Here is a 27887-nt window from a genome sequence, read left to right on the forward strand (position 1 = left end):
AAGTATGCCATTTGGCTGTGCTCTGTGCTGGGTCTCACTGTGTATTACTGTACACTTCGGTTTTTGTCACTGATCTGCTCTAAGTACTGCAAACTCTGCCGAGGTTTCAATAATTCGTACACACTAAAGTGGTCTATTTTGCTTATTTTCTTGAAAGTGACCAGATAATGTCAATATATGTGCAAATAATTCCTATGATGCAAAATCTCAGGCTTCAGACTGCTGAACCCTGGGCTGTGAGCACAGAAGCTCCACCCACCCACATTGGGAGGGGCAGCCAATCACAAGAAAGATGGGTTAAATGGAGAGCAGAGGAAGCTAAAACTGTTTGATTCAGACAGAGAATGGATGGATGAAAGGTCCAATGTAAGAGAAAAAGAATATATTTTAATTAATGATTTAGGTGATCTTCTTCATAATCCAGTTGCCCTCTCTTCCCCTATTAGAATGCCAATTACTGATATTATTGCTGCTTAGAAGGGCAGGGGTTAATATACAATGATAGGGGTAGCGCGATCCAGGATCCATTATGCAAACTGTATTAAGTCACAGATTTTGTGGAGCTCTATACTGTTTTGTTTTTTTTCCTTCAGACCTGGCGTTCTACTGACTTGTTCAATGGCCCTCTTTGCACACAGCAGACTTAATGATCATAGTCCAAGAACAAAAACATGGCACTGCAACTGAGCACAAAAGATTTCTTTTAGCTAGGCTTAACTGAATATTAAATTATTTTTGTGTCTTATGGAAAATCTTTTGCAAACTCAAAAAACACGATGTCTACAGAATGGATGAGCTACTGGATGAATATACTGGCTATGAGAGACTGGACTGGCTGAGTTCACAACTGCTAATTTAATGTGTTGCCTTGAGAATTCAACTTGGTAAATAATTACCTGCAAAGCACAAATGTAATCTAACCTAAGACTAGTATTTGGCTCAAATCACTGCTTGTTCCCCTAATTTCTGTCTCCTTTTTTTTTTTCAAAAAAGGAGGAGGTTGCCGACCGGCCTATAGGCTTACAAGCAATGTCAATTCAGAAATCATATTTGACACTGGATAACATATATCTGTACCTGCTTTTCATTTGGAGACTGCAAGCTGTAACATCCTTCATCTCACTGCTTTGTTTAAGTCCTTCAGTTCACTGATGTAACCTGGTTTAAAACCAAAATAATCCCAGATGGGTGATTCTGCATTTGCTGAAAATGGGATGGGGAGTGGGGGGATCTATCTGTTTACTTAGTTTAGTCTTAAGCCCTTTTTCCATTAGTACCTACTTGGATCAACTCAGCACGGTTCGCCACGGTTTTCAGCGTTTTTCATTAGGTCATAGTAGCTGGTACCAGATACTTTTTTAGTACCCGCTCGCCCGGGGTTCCAAGCGATCCCAGCAGGCACTAAAGTGTGACATCATCAGACTGCATGCCACTGACTGGCTGGTCAGTAGCATCACTCGATGAGTCAAGAAAGCCTCTCGTTCATGAAAATTAAAACAGCCATTTTTGAAACCCAGCAACTAAGGAAATGGTTAAAACAACGCCATGGTCCCCCAGTCAGACGAAAAGTCACAGACCGAGCAGCAGGTTTCACTTTGACGTCCACCTTTTTTGTAGAGTTCGTGTGCCATATTAATAACATTGTGGGACGCTCGGACACGTTTCTGTGACGACAACCACGCACATTCGCTAGTACCAGATTGTAGTGGAAAACCAGTCAATCCAAATCAAATCATGGCGATCCGTGGCGAATGGAAAAGGGGCTTTAGTTATCTATCTCCAACTACAACATATAGCTAATGTTCATTCAAAATGGAAAGGAATGATCCGTTAGAAAGAATCTTCTTTAGGATTCTAGGTTTTTAGGATTCATCCTCTGGGGATAAACTTTTCCAAATTCTGACCAGAACTTTGAAGTTACATAATTAGTTGACCAAAAGAGAATCTGTCATCATTTTTGATTGTCATTAACTGTTGAAGCTATTTAAAAAGCCAGAATACCTAAAGAGCATTTCATTCCACCTTAATAAGATGCAAGCAGAGAGTTCCCCATGCGGGCTATGAAGGTCATTCATTACTATTTTGTGACCTTTTAAGGGTCAAATAAGTGACAGATAAATTTACCATGAAAGAATTAGTGAGCTAGATTTAAAGCCTTACCACCCAGTTTAATTTGCTTGCTCATTTTTACATACAGAGAGATTTATACAGAGGGTTTGCATCCACCACCGAGCAGAAAAGGTTGAAAAGATCTGATTCCAGAAGTCATTCTTGTGTTAACAGTATTCTCTATTTATCCCTAATAATGTATTTTTTGTGAAACATACAGCGAGTAGTGATAAATCAGTGTGTGAGAGGCAGGCTGGCCTATTTTATTTTTATTTTTTGTATAAATGAGTTTAAAAAAAACTGGAGAGAAAACCCTGTCTGATCTGAGTCAGACAACCTATTAACGAGTATACTATATTTCCCACCGCTGCCTCCTTGTTGAGACTGAACATCACATCCTTCCTTCCTCGCTTAAGACAGAGGCGCACGAGAAGGTAAGAGCATCAGGAGGAAGCAGATAAAAGAGGAGTTTAAGGTGCACGAGCGAGGCAGGAAGAGGAAGATGATGGGTAAACGAAGGGTGGGCGGGAGAGTGGGGGTGTTCTTAAAGCTGAAAGACGAGCTCGCTGCTGAAGAGGGGAGGATGAGAAAGACTCGGGAGGCAGAAATGGTGAGTAATGGAATAATGAAGGGGGGGGGGGGGGGGGGGGGGTGAGAGGGACTGTGTCGCTCTGAGGCAGATGTACTGACGAGTCGGCTGGCTGATCGATGGGATGTGGTCAATCAGCACATTGATCCATATGCTCTGACCTCACTTTGGATGGCTGAGGGGCGAAGTGGGTGCCTGTGTGTGTGCTGGTTTATATACAAGTGCGTGTGCTGACATAGCATAAGGTTATGTAACTGCACATCAATTAACCCCCTAGGTTAAGGACACCTACAGTTTGGCAAGCATGAAATCATATACACTTTCACATTCGACACTCATTAACAGAGCTCACACTGACATTTTTTGCAGCATTGCATCATGAAAATAAGCTTCCTAAGACTTTAGATTTGCGATTAATTCACCACAATGAGCATTTTGTTGCCCCTCTTTTTTTTTTTAAGATTACATCACGGTCATATGTTAATCCAGCTGAGAGCAGGGCCTCTATTAAATACTCTTACTTCAAAGAGGAAAATGACATTTCACAAAATAAACTGTAATAATATTGTAATAAGTGGGTGCTGTGATTTCATATCCTCTTCCAAAGGCCTGACAGTGGATTTTCATTGTGTGTGTGTGTGTGTGTGTGTGTGTGTGTGTGTGTGTGTGTGTCTTGCCTGAAACAGTTGCCTGAAAGGTAGAAAATTATCAGAGTATTTCACAATGTGCTTTGGAGAACAGTCTGCCGTTATGCTCTCCCCCTCCCAACTCTGTCCTGAAATCACCTTCATTAGCCTTTCGTCTAACATAAGGCAAGTTGACACAAAATGAGGAGAAGCAGTGGAACGAGATCACATGTTATAACTGGAGACAAAACTTGCAGACCTAAAACAAACAGCTCTTTATTCCCTTACATACAAATCTACGTGTAGCAGTCCAACATCACAGTCTTAACGTTAAATGATGGGAAACCGTAGTATAGTTTTCTCCTCTGCATAGCTGAGTACATCTCTGAAAGGACAGTAAAACTAATAAATAAGTAAAAAAACAAACTTATCTTGAGCTGCAACGCTGCGTTTTCGGAGGGGGGTTAAAGAAAACAACAGCTCCTGTTTCTGCGAGTGCAAAGAGACAGGAGGAATGCGATGAACTGTGAAAGGGCGACTGCAAGTCGAACCTGAGATGCCCAAACCAGATGCAATGCAAGTCTGAACAGCTCCTGTGTCACAGATAACGAGGGTAAAGCTGCATGATAATAGAATGGAAAACAAGTCGCCCCTACATGGTCTCATTTTACATTAGAAAAAGACGACTCCATGACTTTGGTTGGAGGTTGATATTGGCATTTATAGAAAGTATAAGAGTAACGGAGACAGAAGAAACACCCTTCAACCATGTTATGAGTGTTGATGTTGCATAGTTCAGCCACTAGAGGGCACTCTGCAAATTCCCCGTTGGAAACACTTGCTTGTAAGGCCACGAACACAACAAACAGCTAATCTGAGCAGAGTGCAAATAACTTAAAAATGACCACACGTAACAAGTGTTAGGGAAATCCGTTTCTCATGAAAGAAAAACCATATCGGCCGATATACTGCAATATTGGATTCTTAAATGACCAAATATCGGTATCGGCTTTTATAATGTGGTATTAGTCAGACTCCAGCTGTTATATCCATACACACGTGCAGTGTGACAACGAAAGACTGCAGCACAGCTAAGGAAACTGAATAACAGAAGTGGAGGCTCTGACGAAGAGCTCAGTGCAAATGTTTAACACTGGAAGAGAGGATTTAATAATAAACATAAGGTAAACATCTTCTTCTTCCTTCTTGATCCTATCCCTAGCATCTTCCTCCGCATGTCCTCCTTCACAACATCCACAAATCTTCTCTATGGTCTTCCTCTTTTCCTCCTGCCTGGCAGCTCCATATTTAACATCCTTTGTTCAGTATATCCACTATCCCTCCTCTGCACACGTCCAAACCATCTCCGCCTTGCCTCGCTAACGTTGTCATAAATATGAAGGCCCATTTCATTGTAAAAGGCTGTGAACTGAAACCAGAGGTTTCACTGGATAGGGATGGTGTCAGTCTTGATACTGAATGAAACTAGAGTTAAACATATATTTGTTACCAATTAAAGTGGACGTATAGTGTAGCTGTTAAGTGTAGTTATATTTCTGTGAAGGAAAGAATCAGTGCTGCAGACTTTTAAGTCGAGCATTACACTGGACCTTGGTGCAGGCCCTTGGTTTATCTACCTTCTGAAACAACATCTTTCCCCTTTAAATCAACTAGCCTCTCACTGGCTACAATTCACAAACAGACGGTTTGAACATCAGGTTACAACGAGAGGAAACTTCAGTGTGAAATGGAGCCTTTAGGAGATAGATGCAGGTATTGTAACATGAAACTGGTGGTTTAGAAAAGTCTTGTTCTGAAGCAATCGCACTCTTATCATTTTTCATGTTTTTTAAACTGACTGTACGGAAAGAGGGGCAGATTTGATTGTGAAACCAGCTAACGACTTGTCAAACGTTAGCCGACTGATCAAAATCTTCCAAAATGGACTCTAGTAGGTCCGTAACCATGAGTATCACCCCCTGGTGGATATTACAAAGAATCTTGGTTGAAGGTACTGTCATGTTAGTTTCACTTTTCAGACCTGGAAGCCACAACCATCTTTTATACTGTCTGTAATAGGAACCTGAAGCTGGAGGGGAGGGGGGGGACCTCTTGCGAGCAGAAAACAAGCATAATAAGGTCCTAAAGTCTTCGCCATCATATTGTAGTCTTTTTCAGTTTCACCCACTGGTGTGGCAAAGCCTCACGAGCGAATTTTGGGAATAGAAGACCAACAGTATTGATTCCTTACGCAATAATAACAGACAGGTGAAACCTGGGAATACTTTTCCCTAGCTGTTCACTGTGAACAGGAACATGAAACAAGCAGTCAAGCAATGGCATGCATACCACAGCCTAATAGACCACATAAAATACACTATGCAGATACAGTGTTTAGGATTTCCTTCCACCTGCACATGCAAAACTGTGGCTTTCACCTACAGACACGCACACCTACACACACGCACACACAGCTACAGATCAAACGCATACCCAGTCTTCATAGTGCCTGGTTCCGTTCTGCAGCAGGTCCTCCAGCTGGATGGTGCAGTTGGCCACAAAGTCATCATACCCGATGGGTGCATCGTGGAACACGGACAGCTCCAGGCTCCTTCCCTCCCGCACCTCGGTGCAGAACTCCTGGTGCCAAACGGGACTGTTGGTCTTGGTTCTGGTGGCGGTCTGGCCTAGTCGGGTCTGATCCAGATTCAGAGCCAGGTAGGGGTCCAGCAGGAAGGAGCCGCTCTTCCCCACTGCGTGACGCAGCGCCCATGGAGTGGGCTTTAGGTCCACCGCCTCACAAACCCGCACCTTCAACAGGCCACTGAACACAGGCATGGCTGCAGGGAAGTGTGTGTGCGTAAAAGGATGAGTGTGTGTGTGTGTGTGTGTGTGTGTGTATGTGTGTGTGTGTGTGTGTTTAGGCTAGTCTGCCTGTTCCTGCTCCTGTACACAGAGTGTTTCCTTCCAATGAGCGGGGTCACTGCACAGTCCTGCTACATCCCATAATGCCGCTGGCTCCTTGGACTCTCAGTCTAGTACAGCCATATCAGAACAGCTCGTTATCCACACACGCGCGCAGAGACGCCAACAGGGCAGCTGACTGATCCCCAGCAGGCTGAAAAACGCAGAAATAACGCGGACTCACACCCTTCAGGGGTCTCCTGGTGGACGCTCTCCCACCGAGGCGGCTGCCTTGTTTGTTTACGATCGGTCTCGTGAGCCACACAAAATTCCTGTTACCGCGGAAACAGAACGGCGTATAAACGTCTCTGATCAGAAACGCAGGTTGACTGGCTCAAGTTCACGTGAAGTCCCGGAGCTTCCCCGCGGTCCTCGTGTGTCTCTCCCGGGTCAGGGTGGAAGAGAGCGCGACCAGCCGCGCCTAGCCATCCGGGATTGGTGCTCCTCTTCCAGCCCGTCTCGGCTCACTCGCTCCTCTCCTGGATAATCTCCTTCCTACGACCTCACGGCACCGCGATATTTGCGCGTAACCCTCGGAAAGCAGTGCCTTTTATTGCCCCCCACCCCCCCAAATGAAGGTTTTTTTGGGGGGTTCACGAGCACCCCAAACACATCCCAGTGCTCCGCTCCCGTTTCGCTTTTTTTTCTCCTTTCGCTCTCTGCGCGCTCCCCTCGCTTCCCGTCCCCTCGCTCCTGAATCTGTGAGTGAGCGCGAGCTGCAGGAAATGCGCAAAACGCGTCACCCGCGTTGCCGGGCTTCTGCGCCGGATGAGAGAAAAGAAAGACAGAGAGAATCTGTGTGCGCGTGCGTGCATACATACGTGTGTGCGTGTGTGTGTGTGCTCAGCTGGAAGAGGTGTTTTTAAAAGAGGGGCGATGGAATTCACCCGCAGGCGTGGAGTAATGTGTATGTGTGAACGCGCGTGTCATGGCCAGACAGCCCACAGAGCCCATCAGTCCTCATGCATGACCACAGACAGCCTCACGCACAGTTAGAGAGTCTGAAGAGACAGGGCTGATATTGTTGAGTAAATCAGCCCGCGTTTTACCACACCCTGAATATAGGATGTGATTTTCAGGTTCCTAAAATACTACAGATTCCCAATGATACTTAAAAAATGAGGCATAGTCAACAGTTGTTTGTTGTTTTTAAGATTAAATCATTTTAACACTAAACATTTTTAAGTAATAAAGCTTTATTAAAGAGTATCCCAACTGCCTTTTACACAAATTTTATTTCATTGTTTGCAAGCTTTGATGGTTTCACAGGGAAAATTGAAAAGTTACGACACTGTCCGCGTCGATTTTCTGTCAGACTTTCTGCCCTTCTCATCTGCTCTGTGCAGATTGACATGTCTTCCTAAAAAGAGAGACAGACAGACAGACAGACAGACAGAGAAAAAACAGACTAGGCCTATTTTAAGCAACGTGGAGCAGAGAGCCGCTTGAACACTTGTGGTACGTCTGGTAGAATTACAAGCATTGTCTTGAGCAGGTGCAGTCGGCTCCAGTGGTGATGAAAAGCCGTAACCATGTCTGTTGTATTCCTGGGGTTAGGCTTTATTATAAAGGGTTTCAACCCTGCTTTGTATTTAATTAGGGTTCCAGGATGCCTTTTACAGTAATCTAAGCATCCCTTCTTACATTGTAGAAACTAACAGAGCTACAGTCTGTATTATAAAGTGTTCCAGGCTTCATTATATTATAGAGTATCCCAAAGAGAACTTCTTATTTTGTAATTACACATTAATAAGTGTCTAGGCTGTATTTTAGAGTAGTCTAATATGCTTCAAGATACAATACATACTAATAGAGCTTCAGGCTGCATTATAAACCCAGCCTTCCCTATATCAATGAATATCCTGAAGCTCCTAAATCCCTTCTTCTTTTGTAATCAGACATTACTACTAGGGGTGAAGGCTGTATAATAGATTATCCTAAAGATCCTGTCTTATTTTTGTAATTACATGTTACTATTAGGGGTCCAGGCTGCCTTTTAGAGTAGGCTAACCTTCTCTTCTTACATTGTAATTACACCACAATAATAGGGCTCCAGGCTATATTGTAGAGTAATCCAATGAGCCCTTCTTATTATTTTATAATCAACCATTACTTTTATAGGGGTTTAGGTTCAATTTTAGAGTACCATATCCCCTTCTTACGTTAAAGCAAACAGTTACCAGTTCTTTGAAAAAAATAGTTATATTCTGGGTTTTTTCTCTTGTCCCTTAAAAACTGCAAATTACTACTCTTTTGTTCTACTGTACTTATGGAATTTAACTAGCCTGAATTCAGCATATTTACATAATAAATGTTCTGAAATGTCATCATCAAATCATCACCAAATAACTTCATTTAACTAGATTTAGAGATTAATTCAAATTTTAACAGACTAGAAAAAGTGATGCCCTTGGGTGGGTTTTATCCACATATACAGGGAGGAGGTAGCGCCTCCTTAAAAATCGTATTCTTTCATTACATTTCATGTGATAATAAAAAAAATTACATTTAATTATATTTTTTTAATAAATTGCCCATTTTCTATAAAATTATCATATTCATCCAAAATTTCTATAGTTTCTTTCCCCAAATAGAAACTTAGAATAGTTCCAAAATATTACATGAAAATGCTCCAGAACCTCTGTTTTCACATTTCTTCTCACAAGAAAGAGCTCTGAAAGTAAGAAACCATCTACACTTTTTCAAATTGCTGGAATAGTATTTTAGTATCTTATAAAGTACTACAGTAATACTGGCTACTCCTATAAGAGTATAATAGATGTTTGACTGGTTTTTAAATCAGCAGTGAGTGATGCAATTTCAGAAATGTCCCAAGACATGCCAGTACTCAAAACAATCAAATTTAGATATATATTCATTACTTATGCTGTTCTAAACTTTATTTAAAACTACACCACAAGCATAGCGCTGTTTTTGTCATAAATCTTCTGGACTCTATGTTAGTGAAGCCCTAACCTCCTGTGCACTCGCTCAAGCAACATACACATACTGGAACTTATAACTGCAAAGTATCTGCTAAAACTCCAGCTTTTCCCTGCTGTCTGCCTCCACTAGTCCTTAAACAAGAGCGAAACCATAATCAAACGTCATAATTTCTTCTCCTCCAAACGTGCTGCTTGTTTATTCCTTTGTTGGTTTGGAATTGAAATATAACTCTTACAATTACAGCTGCTGAAAACATAACAAACACATCTTCACAATGAGCCTCTTGGCCATGTCTTTTTTCATATTTTTTCCCTATGGAGGAATCTGAGCATCTTAACCATGCAGCCAGTGGTGGAAGAGGTACCCAGGTCTTATCACAAGCAAAAGTCTTCTTTTGGATACTCACTTAGGCCACAGTGGCCTCTATCGTATCCTATGCCTAGTATCCTTGTTTGTCACACCAACCCCCTGTGTGTCCTCCTACTTCCATTACTGTGGCCTGTCTGGCAGCTCTATTTTCTATACCCTTTACCCAATATATCCACCATCCCTCCTCTTCACATGTCCAAATTCTCTCAAGCTTACCTCTATGCTTTGTCTCTAAACCACTCGGTCTGAGCTGTCCCCCTGACATATTCATTTCTAATTCTGTCCAGTGAAAACTGTAGCATCTTCCACTCCGCTACCTCCAGCTGGGTCTCCTGTCTGAAATAATGTATTATTTATTTATTTAGATATCAAATTATGATCTAGTAAATTAAATAGAATGATGAGTAAAATGTCATCATATCATCAGAGACTGTTTATTAACGCCTATGCAGTTTATGATCAGGCCTGTCCAACTGCGCCACCTGCTGGTGCAAGAAAAGTATCACCGGAAGGATGACGCTATCAGTCGTGATGTCACTGAACGCTGTGTTCAAGTGCAGCTCGGAGATCGTTGCCATTTTGCAATGGTTAGGAGGAAAAAGGTCGTCCAGTCGTCTGTGCTGGAAAACCATTGCATGTTAAAACAAAATGCTATTCTGTTCTTCTCGCCCTTCACAGGATAGTGGATGGTTATAATGACTCACGCCGAACCAAGATAAATGCCAAGAAATATGAGTCAGTTGTCTCAGAAATACTACCCAAGTGGTGGAGCCAGACTAAAGTTAGAGATGATGGTTTAAAAATATATAGACATGTGGCACATTAGAATGAAAAGTCTCTCTCTCTCTCTCTCTCTCTCTCTCTCTCTCTGTTTCTTTCTTTTTCTTTTTTTTTTTACTTAAAATGTAGAATACATTAAAAACCCCAATAAAGGTAGTAGTGGTGCAGTAAAGTCCGGTTATATTGCTGTATAGTCGGTGAATCACTATTGAACTACTGCGTAGTTTCAGCTTTAACATACTGGACTTACATAAACGGGTATAAACCAATGACTGTAGAAAACAGTCGTTGGTTTTCTACAGTCATTGGTATAAACGCAAATTGAATTTAATGTTACCACTAGGTGGCGCCGGTGTGCATTTACTTTGTTAAATAGCGTTTCCAGAAAGTGAGAGTATTTAAATAATTTCTATCCATATATGTAGGTGTAGTTTGCATGTATACAGGTGTATAAAAATATTTGGCATACAAAAAATGTCACTGTGTGGACCGGAACCGAGGGCATTTTGCGGGAAAGTCAGGTTAAACATACTGATCGCAAAAGTAGGCAAAAATAAAGGAATAGTTACGGAAAATCCAACACGATTATTAAACGTATTCTGCACGGTTTTAATACTCAACTGGTTGAAAAAAAGGGATAGTTTGAGTTTATTTAAGCAAAGTTTTTATTTGCAATTCTATATGTATGTTTTTTTCCCCCCTTATTTGGGGTTTTGGATCAATCAGAAAAAAACAAAGCTTTGATAAGCTTTATATGCTTTGATAAATCCCTTTGGGTAACCCCTTAAGAACACATTTTAGGCTGAAGCCACATGCGAGTCATTTGCAATAAATACTTTGTATTTACTGTAATCATAAATTGTGATCATAAATTGTGTTTTTTTGTGTTAACTGTTTATATGACAGGTTTTTGGTTCCGGATCATTACAAAAGTACAGTATTCATAACAGTGATATAATAAATAACTTTATTTCTATAAAATACCAAAAAACATTTATTCAGCATTAAAATGAACATCAAGTAGACAGAACATGGCTACAGAGTAAATTTTAAATAACGAAAAAATGGCAAGTTGACAAAAAACGGTTATTAAAATACAAACAGACAGGGAGCAGGCAGAATTCAGTGGTGCTGACTGATTGTCTACAGTAAACATTTAGGAGTCCACCTTGAGCCTCTAAAGGAACAACTAGACTGATTTTTTTGTGACACATAATTTGAGAAAATGAGTGAGAATGAAAGTGATTCGCTCACTGGCAGTTTTCAGTCTTCTCTTTGGGGGGTCCCTGGGTTTAAAGTCCAACAGGAGTGCATTGCTTGATGCGTGTTTAATTACGTTCATGACAAACTGGGTCAGCAGATGTGCACTCAACCTCCAATGATGCAATTTAAATAAAATCGGTGGTTACAATTCAAAATTTGTACCTGAAGACCACCAAAAACCAAAAAGAAAAAGAAAAAACACCCAGAAAAGGTTAACGTAACCTTCGCCTGTGGAATAATATTGCGTTTTATACCCCGAATTTATTGCAGTGCAAATCCTGACCAGCGTTTGTCCACACACATTCTCCTCACAGTTGACCGACGGCAGAGCCTAAATGTTTATTTCACTTTTAAAAGTGTCAGACGTCCAAGTCGGAGTCACTGTCCGTTACTGAGAGCAGAGTTTCTCCATCCGCGCGCTCTGTGCTCCCGTCTGGACTACAGCCTCCTCTGCTTAGTGCACGCGCTCTGTCGGAACACATGTGGTGGTGCTGCAACCTATTACTGAAGAGGGAAAAAAAGTAATTTTATCAACTCGGGTAAAGTAGAACACAAAACTTATAACTAAAACTGAAATTAAATTCAGCCTATGAACTAAATTAATGCCATCTCCGTCCCTGTCAAACTGGAGTCTATCCTTGCATGATGAGCAATTTGTGCCCATTCATGCATGCCTTGCTTTGCCTTCATCAACACGGTGATTGACCCGCACACTGACCCTGAAGTAAATTGTAGTGACAGAAAGGTGAAAAAAGACCGACTATGCAACTGGAAAACGAAAACCTACAAGCTGCAGGGCGTGCGCTTTTACGCATGAATGGCCTTTTTGCGCACCCTTAGCTAGAGTACTGCCCAACTGAATAGTAAGTATGAACAGTAGTCTCATCACACTGTTGTTGTGATTTGATACATAAATAAAACTGAATGAAACTGAACTGAAATGTGATATAGATACGGTAACTTGATACGAAAAAAAATCTCCAAATGCACTCGTGCATTTATTTAAAAACAAAAACAAAAGACAGACAAACAAACCTCAGTGCACCTTCCAAGGGCAGAGCCTAGTTCTAGTCAAATCTACTGACCTGTTTTTGGCTGCTGCCGCTCTGTCTCTCTGTCTGCGGTTTTTGAACCAGTTCCCTACTTGGGTCGGTGTCAGTCCGGTGGCGTGTGCCAGCTCCCGCTTCTTGCCCGGATTAGGGTACGGATCCTGCAGGTACCACTCTCTCAGCAGGCCCCTGGTGCGCTCTTTAAAGCAATGTGTCTTCTGCTCTCCGTCCCAGATGGTCCTGGGTAACGGGAACTTCTTCCTCACGCGGTACTTGTCCACGGGTCCGAGCGGCCGCCCGCGTAGCTTTTCTGCTTCCCGGTAGTGCGCTTCGAGCCACATCGCCTGCAATTTACCGTGCGAGGCGCGCGTGAAGCGGTGAGTCTCCAGGATGTGATAAAGCTCTCGGAAACTTCCCGTGTGGAAGGCTACTACAGCGCGAGCCCGCTGCACAGATTCGTGTTCAGAAATAGAGTCGCGGCCGTCCGAGGTCACCGGGAGCGACCAGAGGAAGCGGGCCAGCCTCTCGATGTCTCCTGTCTCCTCCAGGGTCTCGCACACGCTGGCGATCTGCGCAGCAGAGAAACACAATCCCGGGAGGGCAACGGGAGCGCAAGCCCCGGAAGAGTCATCCGGGGACTGAGAGCGAGCCAGGACAGGGGACCCGTCCGCAAAGTGCGGCAGGAGGAGGCGGGAGGCTGAGAAAAAGTCGAGGGGAGACCTGAAAACCATCTGGCTCGCAGACTGAAGCCAAAAAGGAGGCGGAAAGCGTTCCGTGAACCATCTGACAGAAATCTGCTTAAATCTGATTTTTAAACTCACCTGGGAGTCAGGGAGGGCCACTGACTCTGACTTCTCATTGGACACCCGGGAGCTGATGCGGGGTTGTCATGACACCACTGTCAATCAAACACAGCTGGATGATCTCTGGCACTAGCTGTACAGATGAATTCACTTTGGTTGCATTTCTAATGTGGACAGTTCATTCTGTTTTCCCCCTGTAGATGGAGGCTGCAGTGCAAAAACAAAAACAGCATCAATTTTTTAATCTGTCAGTGTGAACAGAAGAAGAAGAATAGTCCTGTCAACAAAATTATGGGTACTCCACACCAACTGTGCAAGAGTAAAATAAATAAACAAATAAATATAAATAGTATTCTACAGTTTTCAGTGCTTTTGCATTTCTTTGTACTATTGCAATGTGAAGGCTTTATGTGTGCAAGCTGTGTGCCAACATAGTAAATATAACAGTTTATAAAGAAAGAGGGAAACACTGCACTGCTCTGACGGCAGAAGGCAGAAGAACTAAAAGCAAAGTCCTGGTGGAGAGTATATAGTGCACTGTAATTCTAAATTTTCATGGTGATTATGTTGAAAACTGCAATCAACACCTATCACCTCAGTCTCATAACCTCTCTCTTCCTGGCAGTAAGCTGCTTGCATCATTAATAGCAGTAATGCGTAGCGTCCTGTTGTGATTGGGAACAACATCAGAACCTGAAAGCGTATGTTTCTCTAAGTGGTCTCCCTCCACTCTAATCACTTTTCTAATCATTTTCCAATATCCATGAGTTTAGAGATAAGCTGCTCCATCTCCATTCTCTTACCTTGGATTAGCATCGGGTCTATGCAGCCTGCTAACATTAGTGTAATGGAGCAGTTTATTCAATCAACATTAACACATTTTAGCTGCCCTGGGCCATATGCTTTGAAGTGTGGCAACTTTTGCCCTTCTGTGTATGTTTGTGCTTGTATTCTTTAAGGTATGAGCACATAAAATTGTTTACACTGTCATACTGTGTTGATTTTCTTCCTTTTTTAGGACAGTAAAGAAAATTGCTGCAGTGGAGAACATTATATTTTAGCATGCAATGCAAGGCTAGAGTTAAGTTTGGGGTCGATCACGATGGTCAGAGTCCAGTAAACCAGTGTGAATAAGTGGAACGTCCTCTTGTATGTGCAAGCTAAAGTACTTGATCGAAACAACAAAAACTATCTTTTATATCTTTGCTGGACACCTTCTTGCACTGTTCTGTCACATAGAAACACCCTCCAAATACCCCCATGCAGATGTGTGGGCTGTAAAAAAAAAAAAATGGTGTCACTCGGCTTAAAAGGGTTAATGCCAATTACCCAAACAGACAGATGTCCCTGCACTGTGATGTGAGGGGTTGTGTGCCAGTTTTTCACCCTGAGTGACACATATGGTTCTGGTTAATCCCTAAATCAAATCAAGTAAGCCTAAAATAATAAATAATCCCAAATATTTTATACATATTAAAGAATTTAATGCAAAACAACAAAGAAACAATAGAGGAAGGGCTGTGAAAAATATACATATGTTCAAATTTAAATTATTCCAACAAATAAACTGTATGCAAGACATTTCGACATAATGGGTTTTGATACTGATTTTACTGAGATCACCAGGGTGGTCATTCAAGCCTCGAAGTTCTCTAACAGCAGACGTTAAAGAGAACATGAAACACTAAACAGGTAATCACCAATTTAAGAAAGAAGTGCTTAAAGTTTACATTTTGAGAACATGTACGGAGCCATCTTCTGTCAGCACGGAACGTGACGTCATGTGGTTGGTTGCAGATAATAGACTTACATTAGTTTATGCTAGCTAACCAGGGACAGAACTGATTACTCTGAGGAAAATAATAACAGAAAAACTAAAAATCAGTTTAAAAGAATCATTTTTGTGCTGCAGTGAGTTTTATGTTGAGAAACCAATTGACTGTTCACAAAGTAGAGATTAATAGCAATATTTTGTAGAAATGTTAAATGAATAGAACATAAGAATAAAATACAATAAGTACAACATAAAAGAATTACAATAGCTCAACAGGGTAAGAAGTACACAAAATAAAGGGCCTTGATTAAAAAGAAGCATAAAAAATAAAGTTAAAATACAATTAAAATACAAGACAACATAATAAAATGACCATATAAAGTATTGAGTAAAATTAAATAAAGCAAACTTTATCAGTAAAAATGGCTTCTAAATTAAGTAAAAGCATGAAATAGATAGCATCCAAGTGACTCAGAGTGCAAATAGTGTAAAGTGTAGTGACAGTGCAAGGTTGAAATAGCATGTTAACACAAGAGAACAGATAATAATCTGTTAGACAGATGTGCTGCATTGTCACGCGCTATTGCACAATGTATCACAGATTTCCTGCATCTGTCCTTGTGGCAGTCTGCTGGAGACAGTGTCCAGGAAGTGCTGCAGTTTATCATTAGTAACCAATTTAATTAAAAATATGAACATTTCCTGACAATTTATGTGATGTTATGCCAGGTAGCATTTTTTTGTATTTTTATTTTTATCTTTCTTTTTATTTATTTTTTCCTATGGAACACATTTCTCCCTTAATTTTGTAACGTCCAGGAAAGCCTCATTTCCTACAGTGAAAGGATGGGGACAAAATGAAAAAATGTTTCATTCACTTTCAGCTAGTTGCACAATGAACGATCAATATGTTTTGTGATCACTTTTTTGTATGCATGTATTCAGTGAAACCATGTAGCACTGCAAAGATTATGCAAACAAAGAACCCACGGGAATCAGAAGAAGAGGAGAAAAAACAAAAGAGAGAACTAGACAAGGAGAAAGTTCAGTAAGCGTTTAAGATCTTAGACTGCTTGCGCCTCCAAAACATCCTTCTTTTGCCCTGTAGATACCTGCTCTGGACAGCTGAGGATAAGCAGCGTCAACAAAAGTAATGGTGTTTCCACAGTGGTGGACATAAAATCCTGGTTGGAAAAAAACAAAGCCAATGTGGTAGTGCATTAAACCTACTTCTATCTGAAGGCCACCAGATGGCGATAGGTGTGGTTGCAAAAAGATATCTGGTCCTATAGAAGTCTTTGGGAATACGGCTTTCTTTCTTGACCTTTCCTGCTGAGTTCAAGGACTAAGTCGCTCATGTTAGGTCATTTTGAAAAAAAAAAAAAAAGTTTCACAAATGAGGAATAGCCATGCTATGTCCTGCTCACTCATTGGCGAAGTACTTTTCAAGTCATTAGCCAGTGAGCAAGTGGTTTTACTATCAGAACCACCCCTCCTTGTCACATTGGCACATCTTGAGGCTTTGCTACAGGACTTCACAAGCCGAGTGACAGCACGCTAGCTATCTTAGTCTTTTATATCGTCTTTGGTGGCATCCAACGTCTTATCAGCCTTCAAGGAAGGTAAAGGTGCATATTTCTGGGCTTTATGCAGCTGCAGGTATAAAACGAAAATGTGTAACATCACAGACAGATTGTCTCTAACCATTCTCCAGCACATTCCTGCAAAATGTAGTAAAAGATTTTACCAGAGGGGCATCAGACATAAGGTTCGGGGACCAGAATTGGTCTAGCAAAGACTTCAATTCAGCCTACTGGACATCTTCTGGAAAGTGTAAAGGAGGGGAAACATTTTGGACTTTTAAATGCATTTTCATGTATTTTACAGCTTGTCCTACTGACAAGACCTCTCCCACAGCCAATCGTACTGCACCAAAGTAATGCAATAACAGATAAAGAATTAAATGATGGAAAAGTTGCTGTTTTTTCACTACAATTGATTTTTTTTTTTTTTCACAAAATGCCCACAGTAAAATAAATAAATAAAACACAACATTTTCTGTTATAATTACAGGACTGATTGGGCAATGGGCTACTAAAAGTTTTTGCATAATTTTGAACAATAATATTTTACAATTAAAGCCCAAAGAATAGTGCTGATAGATTTCTGTCATTAACTACAGCAGCATTTCTTTATCATGTGAAGAAAACTGAGACGTACTGCTGAAATTGCACTTCTTTTTTCTTATACTGATATTCCAGAGATTCAATGTGCAGTTAAACAACTTTACACAGACAGAAACAGGAGTTTCTCTGGTTTAACACAGTCTGCAGCTCCAGATAACATTGGTCATGGTCAGCAGTGATGAGGTGCTCAAGAGTTATGAGACCACGATCATTCAAATATAGGTGAATACGAGCTCCAGTTACATGAAACTCCACATGATTTTTCGGCCAACCTCCACTTAGGTTAGACACAGAAGGGCTAAAACAAAAATTTGCATTTAATCCAAACAGTGTTAGGGAATGTAACTCCATGCAATTTAAACGGAACAAGATTCTCCTCTAAAGCATCATTACTTTTATTCAAACATGCAGGTGCTCCAGTCGGATTTCCCCACCTGTATTTCACGACACCTTGAGGTGAAGATTCCCAAAATTAACGAGTAAATTAAACATAAGTTATCGAACTGGAAGAAGAAGCGGAAATGGCAGACAGGATGGGATGGCTAATTAGGGATTTAATAAAATAAACTTAGGCATTATTAAATGTAAATAATAATGATATATACACACAAACTCACAGTCATTTCAAAGCACTGAATAAATACATAATTCCCATTTAGTTTCTGGCCCTCTTTAAGGCTATTTTCTATTCTTCACTTACACACATGTATTGTAGAGGATGTCTTGCAATCATCTGTGACTATTTTTGTGGTGATAACATCAGCTTGTCAATTATTGCCTAATTTCTAAATGCACTTAATGCACAGTTTAAGACACAATGAAAGTGGTGTAAAAGTTTTGGCCAAGAAAGCTGTCAGTTCTGTTTACTCGTCTTCACAGACACGCACTCATCATGTGGACTCACTCATTCTGCTCGACTCGAGCTCGAGTCTGTGGATGCTTTTGTTTGCAGACGGTTTTTATCTGTGTTGTAACAGCAGAACAATGGACTCACACAACAGGCTTTGAGCGACAGTCACGACCAGAGCTCCTCCAAGTTGAAAAAACATTCTTCTGTGGAAGCAGGAAGGACATGCCAAACATACTTGAGGAAAGATACTCAAAGTGTATGTGTGCATGTATGATGAGGAAGGAAGTGTGTTATAACGGAGACAATCATATTAATTCAGCTGCACCTCCACCAAGCTGCAGGGTAATTATCAGGGGTGGGGGGAGGAGGAGGGAAAGCAGAATTGGCTAAAACCGAGTGGTTGACACTTCCAGGGTGGCTGGAGAAACACTATGAGGAGACAAAGTGAATCTCCTTTGCATCTCCTTATCCCCTCATAAACAAAAGCCGTGCTCCTAATTAACCTCTCCACTGACCTCTTAAGCCCCAAAACTCTAACCCCCTCACCCGTGGCCATACAGGCCCCAAACTCCCACCAAAGCCTCCTCCTCATTAAGCCACTAATCACTTCCCGAGTCTTTGTCGTGCTTTTGTGCCATTACAGGTTTCCAGGAGAATCTGGAGCACAATTGTACACAAAAAACGAGGGTAAATTGTTGCACAGCGAGACTGTGCAACAATTTACAAACTGTTATAAACGTATAAACTGTTGAATAAGTGATCAGAAAAAGAAATAACAATAATTATAGTGATGATTCTTTAATTTAAAAGAATATTTTAACATTTTGGGTAAGTGCATTTTCAAACTGTGGCTTTTTCAGTGAGAGTAAATCGATAACATTTGAGTTCTAGTTCAAGGAAGAATAAATTCAACAAGCTGTGGTTTTATTTGAGATATGCGCTAGAAGGAGAAAGCTAAGTTAACAGTTCTCTGTCTGTACTGTGCATTAAAACGCTGCTTGGATGGTTCACCTTCCTAAGTTGGATGTCTGACGTTATAATTGCTATGAGCATTAAAACAATGTATAGAGTCTGTAGGGCATAATAAAAAAAAGCTGCTTTACCAGACTTGCTATCAGTTTTACTGCTAATAACTCATTACACTTTTTTAGTTCACATTACATGAGCCTGTAGCAAATGAAACATTAGCAAAAACTTAATATGCAATATGATTTTTCACCATTAATCTTCATCATCATCATCAACATCAGCCATGTCTTTGTCTGTGATTTCAACAACTTGACAGTCCATTGACTTTCATCAACTTTTACTGACATTTTCTAACCAAAAGCCAAAATATTTGCCAGATAATTCCAACAAGGGTTGTTTTAAATGTGATATTAAAGAGCCAGATCTCAACATCAGTGGTACTGCAAAGTATTTTTACTAGTGTGCATAACAATGAGACAAGCCTGCACATGTCTGAGAGTGAGAGCCCCCTTGTCAGCCTCTCATGAAGATTTAGTATCTAAATAGGGAGTTTTTAGGTACTAAACAACCTCCAACAAAGCACAGTACTAGGGCTGGGCCATATCATACCGTTCACGGTAATACCGGTATAATGTTGGGCATGAAATATCGCGATAGAATATGGGTAAAACGCGTATGCGCAGTGCCTTTGTTTTCATACGCACATGGCGGAAAAAGCATGGCGGCGACGGAGAACGAGAAGGGCGAAAGCGGATCGTTGAATGAAACAGATGAACCAGAATTGGTTTGTAAAAATGCTGCAACTTCAGTGGTGTGGAACTGGTTTAGCTTTCGTCCGTCAGATACACAATAAAACACTATTTTTGGTAGAGCATGCTAGCGGACCGTCGTTATTACTGTGTTTTTTTGGAAAATACGGCACACTTAAAATCAATCCTTTGATTTTTCTAAAAATCGATAGTGCCCCTTATAATCCCGTGTGCCTTATGTATGAATTCTGGTTGTGTTTACTGACCTTGAAACGATTTTATGTGCTACACGGCGCTCGAAAATCTGTCAAATGTTTCAGTACGACTTTGCTAAGCTACAAAGCTGCACCGCTTGATGGATTGTCGGAGCATTACGGCTATCGTAGGCAGGAGCCTCACGGAGTGATACGTACTGTGCTTCAGCATAATATTACCGTATTGTGTGTGTATAACCTCTTTTTAAGTTTTGTGGATATTATACATGGTTATGCTGAGGATATGTGGGCCAGTTTCCACTGGAAATGCCTTTTGGTTAACTCCACTAATAAAGTTGTGGAGTTGTAAAGTATTTTGTCTAGTGTCAATTATATCATCAGTTATATCGTTATCGCAAATTTTCTAATGTATATCGTGATAAATATTTTTGGTCATATTGCCCTGCTCTACACAGTACTATTAAAAATATGCCAGAAAACTATTCCTGCTACAGGTGGAAACAACAAACCTCATTCACCTTTAAACTAAAGTGTTAAAATTTAAAGGGGAAAAATACCTTCCTAGGCTACGTTTGCAGCTTTATGCAATAAATGTGCACAAATAGGTAGTCTGTCATCAAAAACAGTAGGCTATTGGAACAGGATGGTTTTGTTTGTGTGAATAAATACATGCACCACTCACCAATAAAGCACAGTTCATTTTTCTATACAGTCAGAAATATTATTGTAAATTTCCATTAAATATATTTTACAATTCCAACATCACATAGCACCAAGAGCTTCAAACAACATAAAACCTTCACATACTGCTTTTTTTTATTTGTGTAACAATAATCATTTTTGTTAGCATTTCTTGTCTATATGTATTAAAGAGCTTGTCTGTTCTTTTGTAGTAATAGAGCATTATATTAAAGACCCTAGTAATTAATCATTTCCATACAGTTTTCTTTTTATCTTTCTTTTAATCAGCTAAATGTAAAGAAATAATAGATAAATAAAACAGGTTGGTGGGATTCCCCATCATCATCATCACACAAATATGAGTGTAGGGGAAGGAAAGCTTCCTGCACATTTAGGCGTATTGTGTTACACATTGTTGTGTGTCTGTGTGTGGTCGCCATTTGACCACAAATTAACTTCTGTCACACAAAGCTGAGGAGGAAAGGTACTTAAGTAACTGTACCTGAGCTACTAATCCCATCACCTGATTGGATGGTAACCCAATCCCAGTGTTGTAATTGGTGAGGCATTAGTCCAACTACACTAAGGTCCATAAATATTTAGACAGAGACAAATTTATTCCAATTTTGGTTCTGTACATTACCACAATGAATTTTAAATGAAGTGCAGACTTTCAACTTTAATTCAATGGGCTGAAGAAAAAGATTGCATATAAATGTGAAGAACTAAAACATTTTTAAACACAATCCCTTTATTTCAGGGGCTGAAAAGTAATTGGACAAATTAAATAAATCAAAATAAAATGTCTAATACTTGGTTGAAAACTTTTTGCTGACAATGACAGCCTGAAGTCTTGAACTCATGGACATCACCACATGCTGGGTTTCTGCCAGGTCTTTACTACGGCAGCTTCCAGGTGCTGCTTGTTTGTGGGCCTTCCTGTCTGAAGTTTAGTCTTCAACAAGTGAAATGCATGCTCAGCTGCGTTAAGATCAGGTGACTGACTTGGCCATTCAAGAATATTCCACTTCTTTGCTTTAATAGACTCCTGGGTTTCCTTGGCTGTATGTTTTGGGCCTTTGTCCATCTGTATTATAAATACCAATCAGTTTGACTGCATGTAGCTGGATTTAAGCAGACAGCATGTCTCTGAAGACCTCAGAATTCATCGGGCTGCTTCTGTCCTGTCTGTCCATCATCAATAAACACTAGTGTCCCAGTGCCACTGGCAGCCATGCACACCCAAGCCAACACACTGCCCCTGCTGTGTTTTACAGATGATGATGTGATGTGCTATACTTTGGAGCCGTTCCCCACCTTCTCTGTACTTTATTCTTGCCATCATTCTGACAGAGGTTGATCTTGGTTTCATCTGCCCAAAAGAATGTTTTTCCAGAACTGTGCTGGCTTTTTTAGATGTTTTTTTTTTTTTTTAGCAAAGTCCAAACTAGCTTTTCTATGAGTGGCTTGCACCTTGCAGTGGACCCTCTGTATTTACTTTCATGAAGTCTTTTCTTCATTGTAGATTCGATATTGATGCGCCTCACTCCTGGAGAGTATTGTTCACTTGGTTGGCTGTTGTGAAGGCATTTCTCCTCACCATGGAAATTATTCTGCGATCATCACCAGTCTTTTTGTGTTGCTGACTTCATCAGTACTTTCATTCTTTCTCAGGATGTACCAACCTGTAGATTTCCCCACTCCTAATATTGTCGCAGTTTCTCAGATGCGTTTTTTCTTTTTGCAGGTTAAGGTTGGCTTGTATCACCTGCATGGAGAGCTCCTTTGACTGCATGTTGTCCGTTCACAGCAAAATCTTCTAAATGCAAGCAACACACCTCAAATCAACTCCAGGCCTTTTATCTGCTTAGTTGATAATGGCATGACAAAGGAATTGCCCACACCTGCCCATGAAATTAATTTGAGTCAATTGTCCAATTACTTTTGTAATGTAATTAATTTTTGAGGAGCTGAAACTCTTAAACCCTTCATCCAATTTGAATGCAGATACCCTCAAATGAAAGCTGATATTCTACACATTATGTCCATGTAGATTATATATATATATTATATAACTATAATTGAAATACGTTTTGGTAAACAGGCAAGCAAAACAAAACTTGTGTCAGTGTCCAAAAATATATCTAAATGTATGCCAGTGCCGAAACAAGCGAGGACGTTTGTGTGTCACACAAACACACAGATGCTCACAAATACGCACTGAAATGTGACAGATCGTGTGACAGACTTTAAAACACAAACACCTCACTTATAGATGAATAAACAAAATAATCAGATAATTTAACTAACAATGCTTTCTAGAATGCTTTAGGACAGCTGGTCCAGATGTAAAGCCAATAATTACATCATTATCCCGTGTTATGTTAGTGTCATCTCACCACTGGCAGTGCTTTTAATTAATAGCTTGAACGAGATAAACACAGCAGCGACCTGACAAACAAACACTAGCGGCCAAAAATACAAACAGCTGGCTGGAACCTGAACAAACAGCTGGCTCTTAGGCTTCTCAAGGCAGAGACACACGGTACACGTGCAGATGTAGTGACACACACGGATAGCCCACATAGAGCTAATGCATTAACACCTTCCAGCTAGACATATTCATGCAAAGTCAGCAGGAGAGGGAAATGAAACCATATGTCAAAGGAAACGAAATGAGGAGAATGAGTTACATTAAGATCTTTCCTTCATCTGGAGATTTTTTTTTTCCTGCAGAAAGTTTTTGTGTAACTCAGAGAAAGTTAATCTGCCTGCAGCACTTTTAGTAAATCTGGCACAGAAAGGGAAGGAGTATATCACTCAATGTTTTATACATTTAAAGATGACTTATTGACAGGCTTACATGCCAACCTGTGGTCATGCAGGCCTAAGATTATTTATTGATCAGTCTTCAAATGAATGAATGTAATTATTTTGTGTCTTGAATAAAACAACAATGCTAACCCACAAGCAATTAAACTGTTTGAGCAACTGAAATGTCTGAGTGGGATCATTTATGATCCCATTATACTATATTTTATGCATAGTAATGCTTTAATAGCCTATCATTGTACCTGCAGTTGTGCTCAAAAGTTTACATAAATTAAGCGTGAGCATGAATATAATTTCTCTTAAGGACTTCTTTGAACTGCTTTTTTTCAGGGTGAAATGATTGTACAACATGTATCTTTAATAACTTTAGCAAACAAGAATTAGATGCAGAAGGTTGACATACATATTTCACAAGATGATAAAGTTGCATAAACAACTAGCATAAAACAGGCCTGAATCTTTGACAGTAATGCACGGCTTTTCGCCTTTTGATTGCGGCTGACCTGGGGTATGTGTCTCCGAATCTGGCAATAAAGAGGAAAATGCAGTCGGACTATTAGCTGGGTGGTAGGAATAAATGTTGTAGGAGTTAGAGGAAGCTAAAGCCTGATGAAACAGAATGAGTGAAAGGTGGAGGGGAGGGGTTACTCAGAAATATGGAGGTAAAGGGAGGGAGGCAACAGTCTGGTGTGGTTGGGGGTAATCTGGTCTAATCTGCTGGATGTTAACCTATCTGAGCAGCAAGAGCCAGATTATCCCTCTAACAATGGCCACACGCTCATCTGCTAAATTACTTCACTCAAAATCATATGCTGAGACACACAAACACACACACACAGGTTCAGGGAGCTGTGCGTAAATGATGTTTCACAGTGTGTGCAAATTGGTCTTATTTGGGCTCTCATTGGGTACTGAATCACCAGGCCACCATTACTCTCGCTCAAGGTTACCGCCGCAAGCAGAATACCCTTTACAATGAATAGACAAGAGTGGGTGGAAGGAGAACTCAAGTGAAAGCACCAGGAGTGGGTGAAAAGGGAAAAAAATAAGTAAAAGAAAGGGAGACCTAAGAGTGCAGAGTTCGAAGAAATACCACTAGCATCTCCCTCTCTGCTAAGAAAACAATTCATCTGTTGGTTTTTCATCTGGCACAAGTTGTTCTGAGTGTCAGGGTCAACCAGGTCAGGTGATCTTGAACTGAAAAGCGCACAACAACCACTAGCATCACTGCAGAGGAAGACATAAACACGGTGCTTGGATAGCTGCAGAAATATATGATATAAATACTGTGACACAAGGCAGTTGCTTATATATACACCCTGTATATTGAGTTTCTAAAGCAGCTTCAACTTTGTAACAGCTACAGGTCAAAGGCCGTGCATCCAGAAGCTCTGATGTTTTCACAGAAGTATCAGCTTATTAATAGAACAGATAGAAAAAAGAAAATAAGAACATGGCAGAATGAAAGAATAGAGCCTATGACCAAAATCAGGAAGCTAATACGTTTAGACTTCATATGAAAGATGGGTGTATCTTTAGCATCTGAAAAGTGAAGCCAAGCAGGTTGTGACTCCTTTGGGTGCAGAAATATGAAGGCTATATGAAAGTCTACAAACATCACATTCATTTTGTAAATTATAGATTCCATTAGAGTAAAATAGAAAAGCTGAAGATAGCTCGGGCCCTGCCAGGTGGGGGGTTGTCCCAGAGGAAGAAGCAGAGTCGTCCAGTCCAGTGGAAGGCGGATGGCCACGGCGGGGGGCCTGGGCCAGCACCACCTGATCATCCAGAGGAACATTTGCTGGTTTAAGTCTGTCAATGGAAACAACCTCCTGCCGACCCCCAAAGTCCAAAAGGAAATGCTTTCGGCCCGGTTGAATAACCCTAAATGGGAGGTCATACAGTGGACGCAGGGGAGGCCTATGAGCGTCATGCCTGATGAAAACAAACTGCGAAGAGTCCAACGACCTCGGAACAAAGGTGTCGGGCAGACAATGGTGCACTGGGCCAGGAACAGAAAACGACTCTTGGGGGACGGAGAGAAAGCACAGAGGGACCGAAGCACGGGGGCGGGCTCTTGGGCAAGAATTCCCCGGGGACCTGGAGGGGCTGGCCAAGGACAAGTTCAACCGGGGAAACCCCAAGGTCTTAGTTAACGGTGCAGCGCAACCCCAGTAAAATCCACGGAAGGCGGTCAACCCAGTTACCATCCGTAAGAGAATTACGGAGCGTGGCCTTAACCGACCGGTGGAAATGCTCGCACATCCCGTTGGCCTGCGGGTGGTACGCAGTGGTTCGATGGACCTTGACCACCAGGCCATCAGCCACGGCAGACCAAAGCCCCAAACAAACTGGGGGCTCCTGTCTGAGGTGATGTCGGAGGGGGGACCGAAACGCGAAACCCATGTTGACAAAAATGCCCTGGCCACCGCTGCTGCTGTAGTGGACACCAGAGGCACTGCCTCGGACCAGCGGGTTGTGCGGTCCACTACAGTCAAAACGTGCGTGAAACCTTGTGACTGCGGCAGAGGACCAACCAGAACCACATGGATATGATCAAAACGCCTCCCTGGAACGCGGAAGGATTCGAGGGGCACCTGCGTGTGCCTATGGATCTTAGCGCGTTGGCATGGGATGCACACCACTGCCCAGTCTTTCACTGATTTACGAAGGCCCGGCCAAACAAACCTAGAGCTGACCAGCTTGACCGAGGCCCGGACGCCTGGATGAGAGAGGGCGTGTACTCAGTCGAAAATGCGACGACGCCACAAAAGAGGAACTACAGGATGTGGACGGCCGGTGGAAACATCGCAAAGCAGGCTAGGCCCGCCGTTCCACTCTGGTCTGTCCTCCAGTACAAGGCCTGTTTGCACAGACCGAAGGGCAAGGATGTCCGGGTCGGCACGCTGGTCAGCGGCCATAGCGTCAAAGTCTGTGCCAACATAAGTGCGCGGGACAGACAGTCAACCATCAGTCAACCTTCTGTAAACTCAGAAATGGCTGCCAACTGGCGCTGCTGGTGCGCGCGTGCATAATTTAACATATTTTACAGAAAAAGAGACAAATCATATTATCAGTATTCTAAGACAGCGGTCCCAAACCCCCGGGCCTCGGACCGGTACCGGTCCGTGAGTTGTTTGGTACCAGGCCGCGGGAGTTGAGGCTCAGGTGTGAAATGTATGGTTTTCAGGGTTTTTATCGGTTTTCAGCATGATTTTGTTATCGTTTTTATCGTTAACTCGGTTTTCCTGGGTCTTTTCACGTGTGTTATGAATAAATCTTCTTTTTTCGGTACCGGTACTAGTTTTATTTTGTTATATTTATCCGCGACACCTTAAAGACCGGTCCGTGAAAATATTGTCGGGCATAAACCGGTCCGTGGCGCAAAAAAGGTTGGGGACCGTTGTTCTAAGACATGTAACAAACTAATTTCTCCATTTCACAATTTAACTGTACTTTTTTTAGGCATAGGCCACGTTATGTAGTGGGTGTTGTGTAGAAAGCACAAAAAAAAGCAAAGAAATAGGTTTTATAATTGTTTCACCTCTAAATGAACCAGAAGTTGCAAACTACTTGAAATTACTTACAGTATAATTACTTCCTATTTCCTGTAAAAACACAAATTGTTACTCAATATTCTCAAATTAAAAACCAGCCCCATTTAGCTACTGTGGCTGACTAGGGGTCAGGACATTATAGTCTCACTTTATTTAAAATGTAAAATCGCCAAATTCAAACACTCACCTCAAACAGAACCACAAATGATTATCTTATATTGTTATCTTGTCCAGTGCAAAAACAGTATTTTTACAGACAAAAATAAATCTTTTTATTGGTACCATCGACTTGTTCTGCTCTGAATGACCTTCTACTTTTGATCATTTAAGTATAATTTTGAGTGCTATGGTTATTTTTAGATTATTAGGACCGCTGCCTAAACATAAAGAAAACTGTTCTCAGTAAAGTTCTCATTGGTAAACATTTTAGAGAAATTATTATGTGTGAACCAATGAGGTGGAATAAATTTGTCATCTGTAGTGTCACCCTACTGGCATAGACCTCCCCCTCCCCCCCCCAAAAAACAAAACAAAAACAAAACATAGAGCAGAGAAGAAAAAAAAGAGAGAGAGAAG

General features: G+C 41.2%; 2 protein-coding genes across 2 annotated transcripts in view; both read right to left on the minus strand.

Annotated features, from left to right (window-relative positions):
- The window catches only part of prkcea (protein kinase C, epsilon a), a 52558-nt gene extending 45537 nt beyond the window's left edge, over positions 1 to 7021 (minus strand). The window contains exon 1 of the mRNA XM_084937401.1: positions 5818 to 7021. Coding sequence (XP_084793527.1) covers positions 5818 to 6162 — 345 coding nt within the window. The 5' untranslated portion in view covers positions 6163 to 7021. The remainder of the gene's footprint in view (positions 1 to 5817) is intronic.
- Positions 7022 to 11388: 4367 nt separating this feature from the next.
- LOC146381391 (homeobox protein SIX3-like) lies at positions 11389 to 27860 on the minus strand. Its single transcript, XM_084937404.1, has 2 exons — positions 12732 to 27860; positions 11389 to 12150 (listed from the first exon to the last, which is right to left on the minus strand). The coding sequence occupies exons 1-2, from the start codon at positions 13424 to 13426 to the stop codon at positions 12006 to 12008; spliced, it is 840 nt and encodes a 279-aa protein (XP_084793530.1). The 5' UTR covers positions 13427 to 27860; the 3' UTR covers positions 11389 to 12005.
- Between the last annotated feature and the right edge of the window lie 27 nt (positions 27861 to 27887).

The sequence above is a fragment of the Perissodus microlepis genome, chromosome 8 (assembly GCF_051167445.1).
Source record: "Perissodus microlepis isolate ML-2025 ecotype Zambia chromosome 8, ASM5116744v1, whole genome shotgun sequence".
Taxonomy (NCBI): Eukaryota; Metazoa; Chordata; class Actinopteri; order Cichliformes; family Cichlidae; genus Perissodus; species Perissodus microlepis.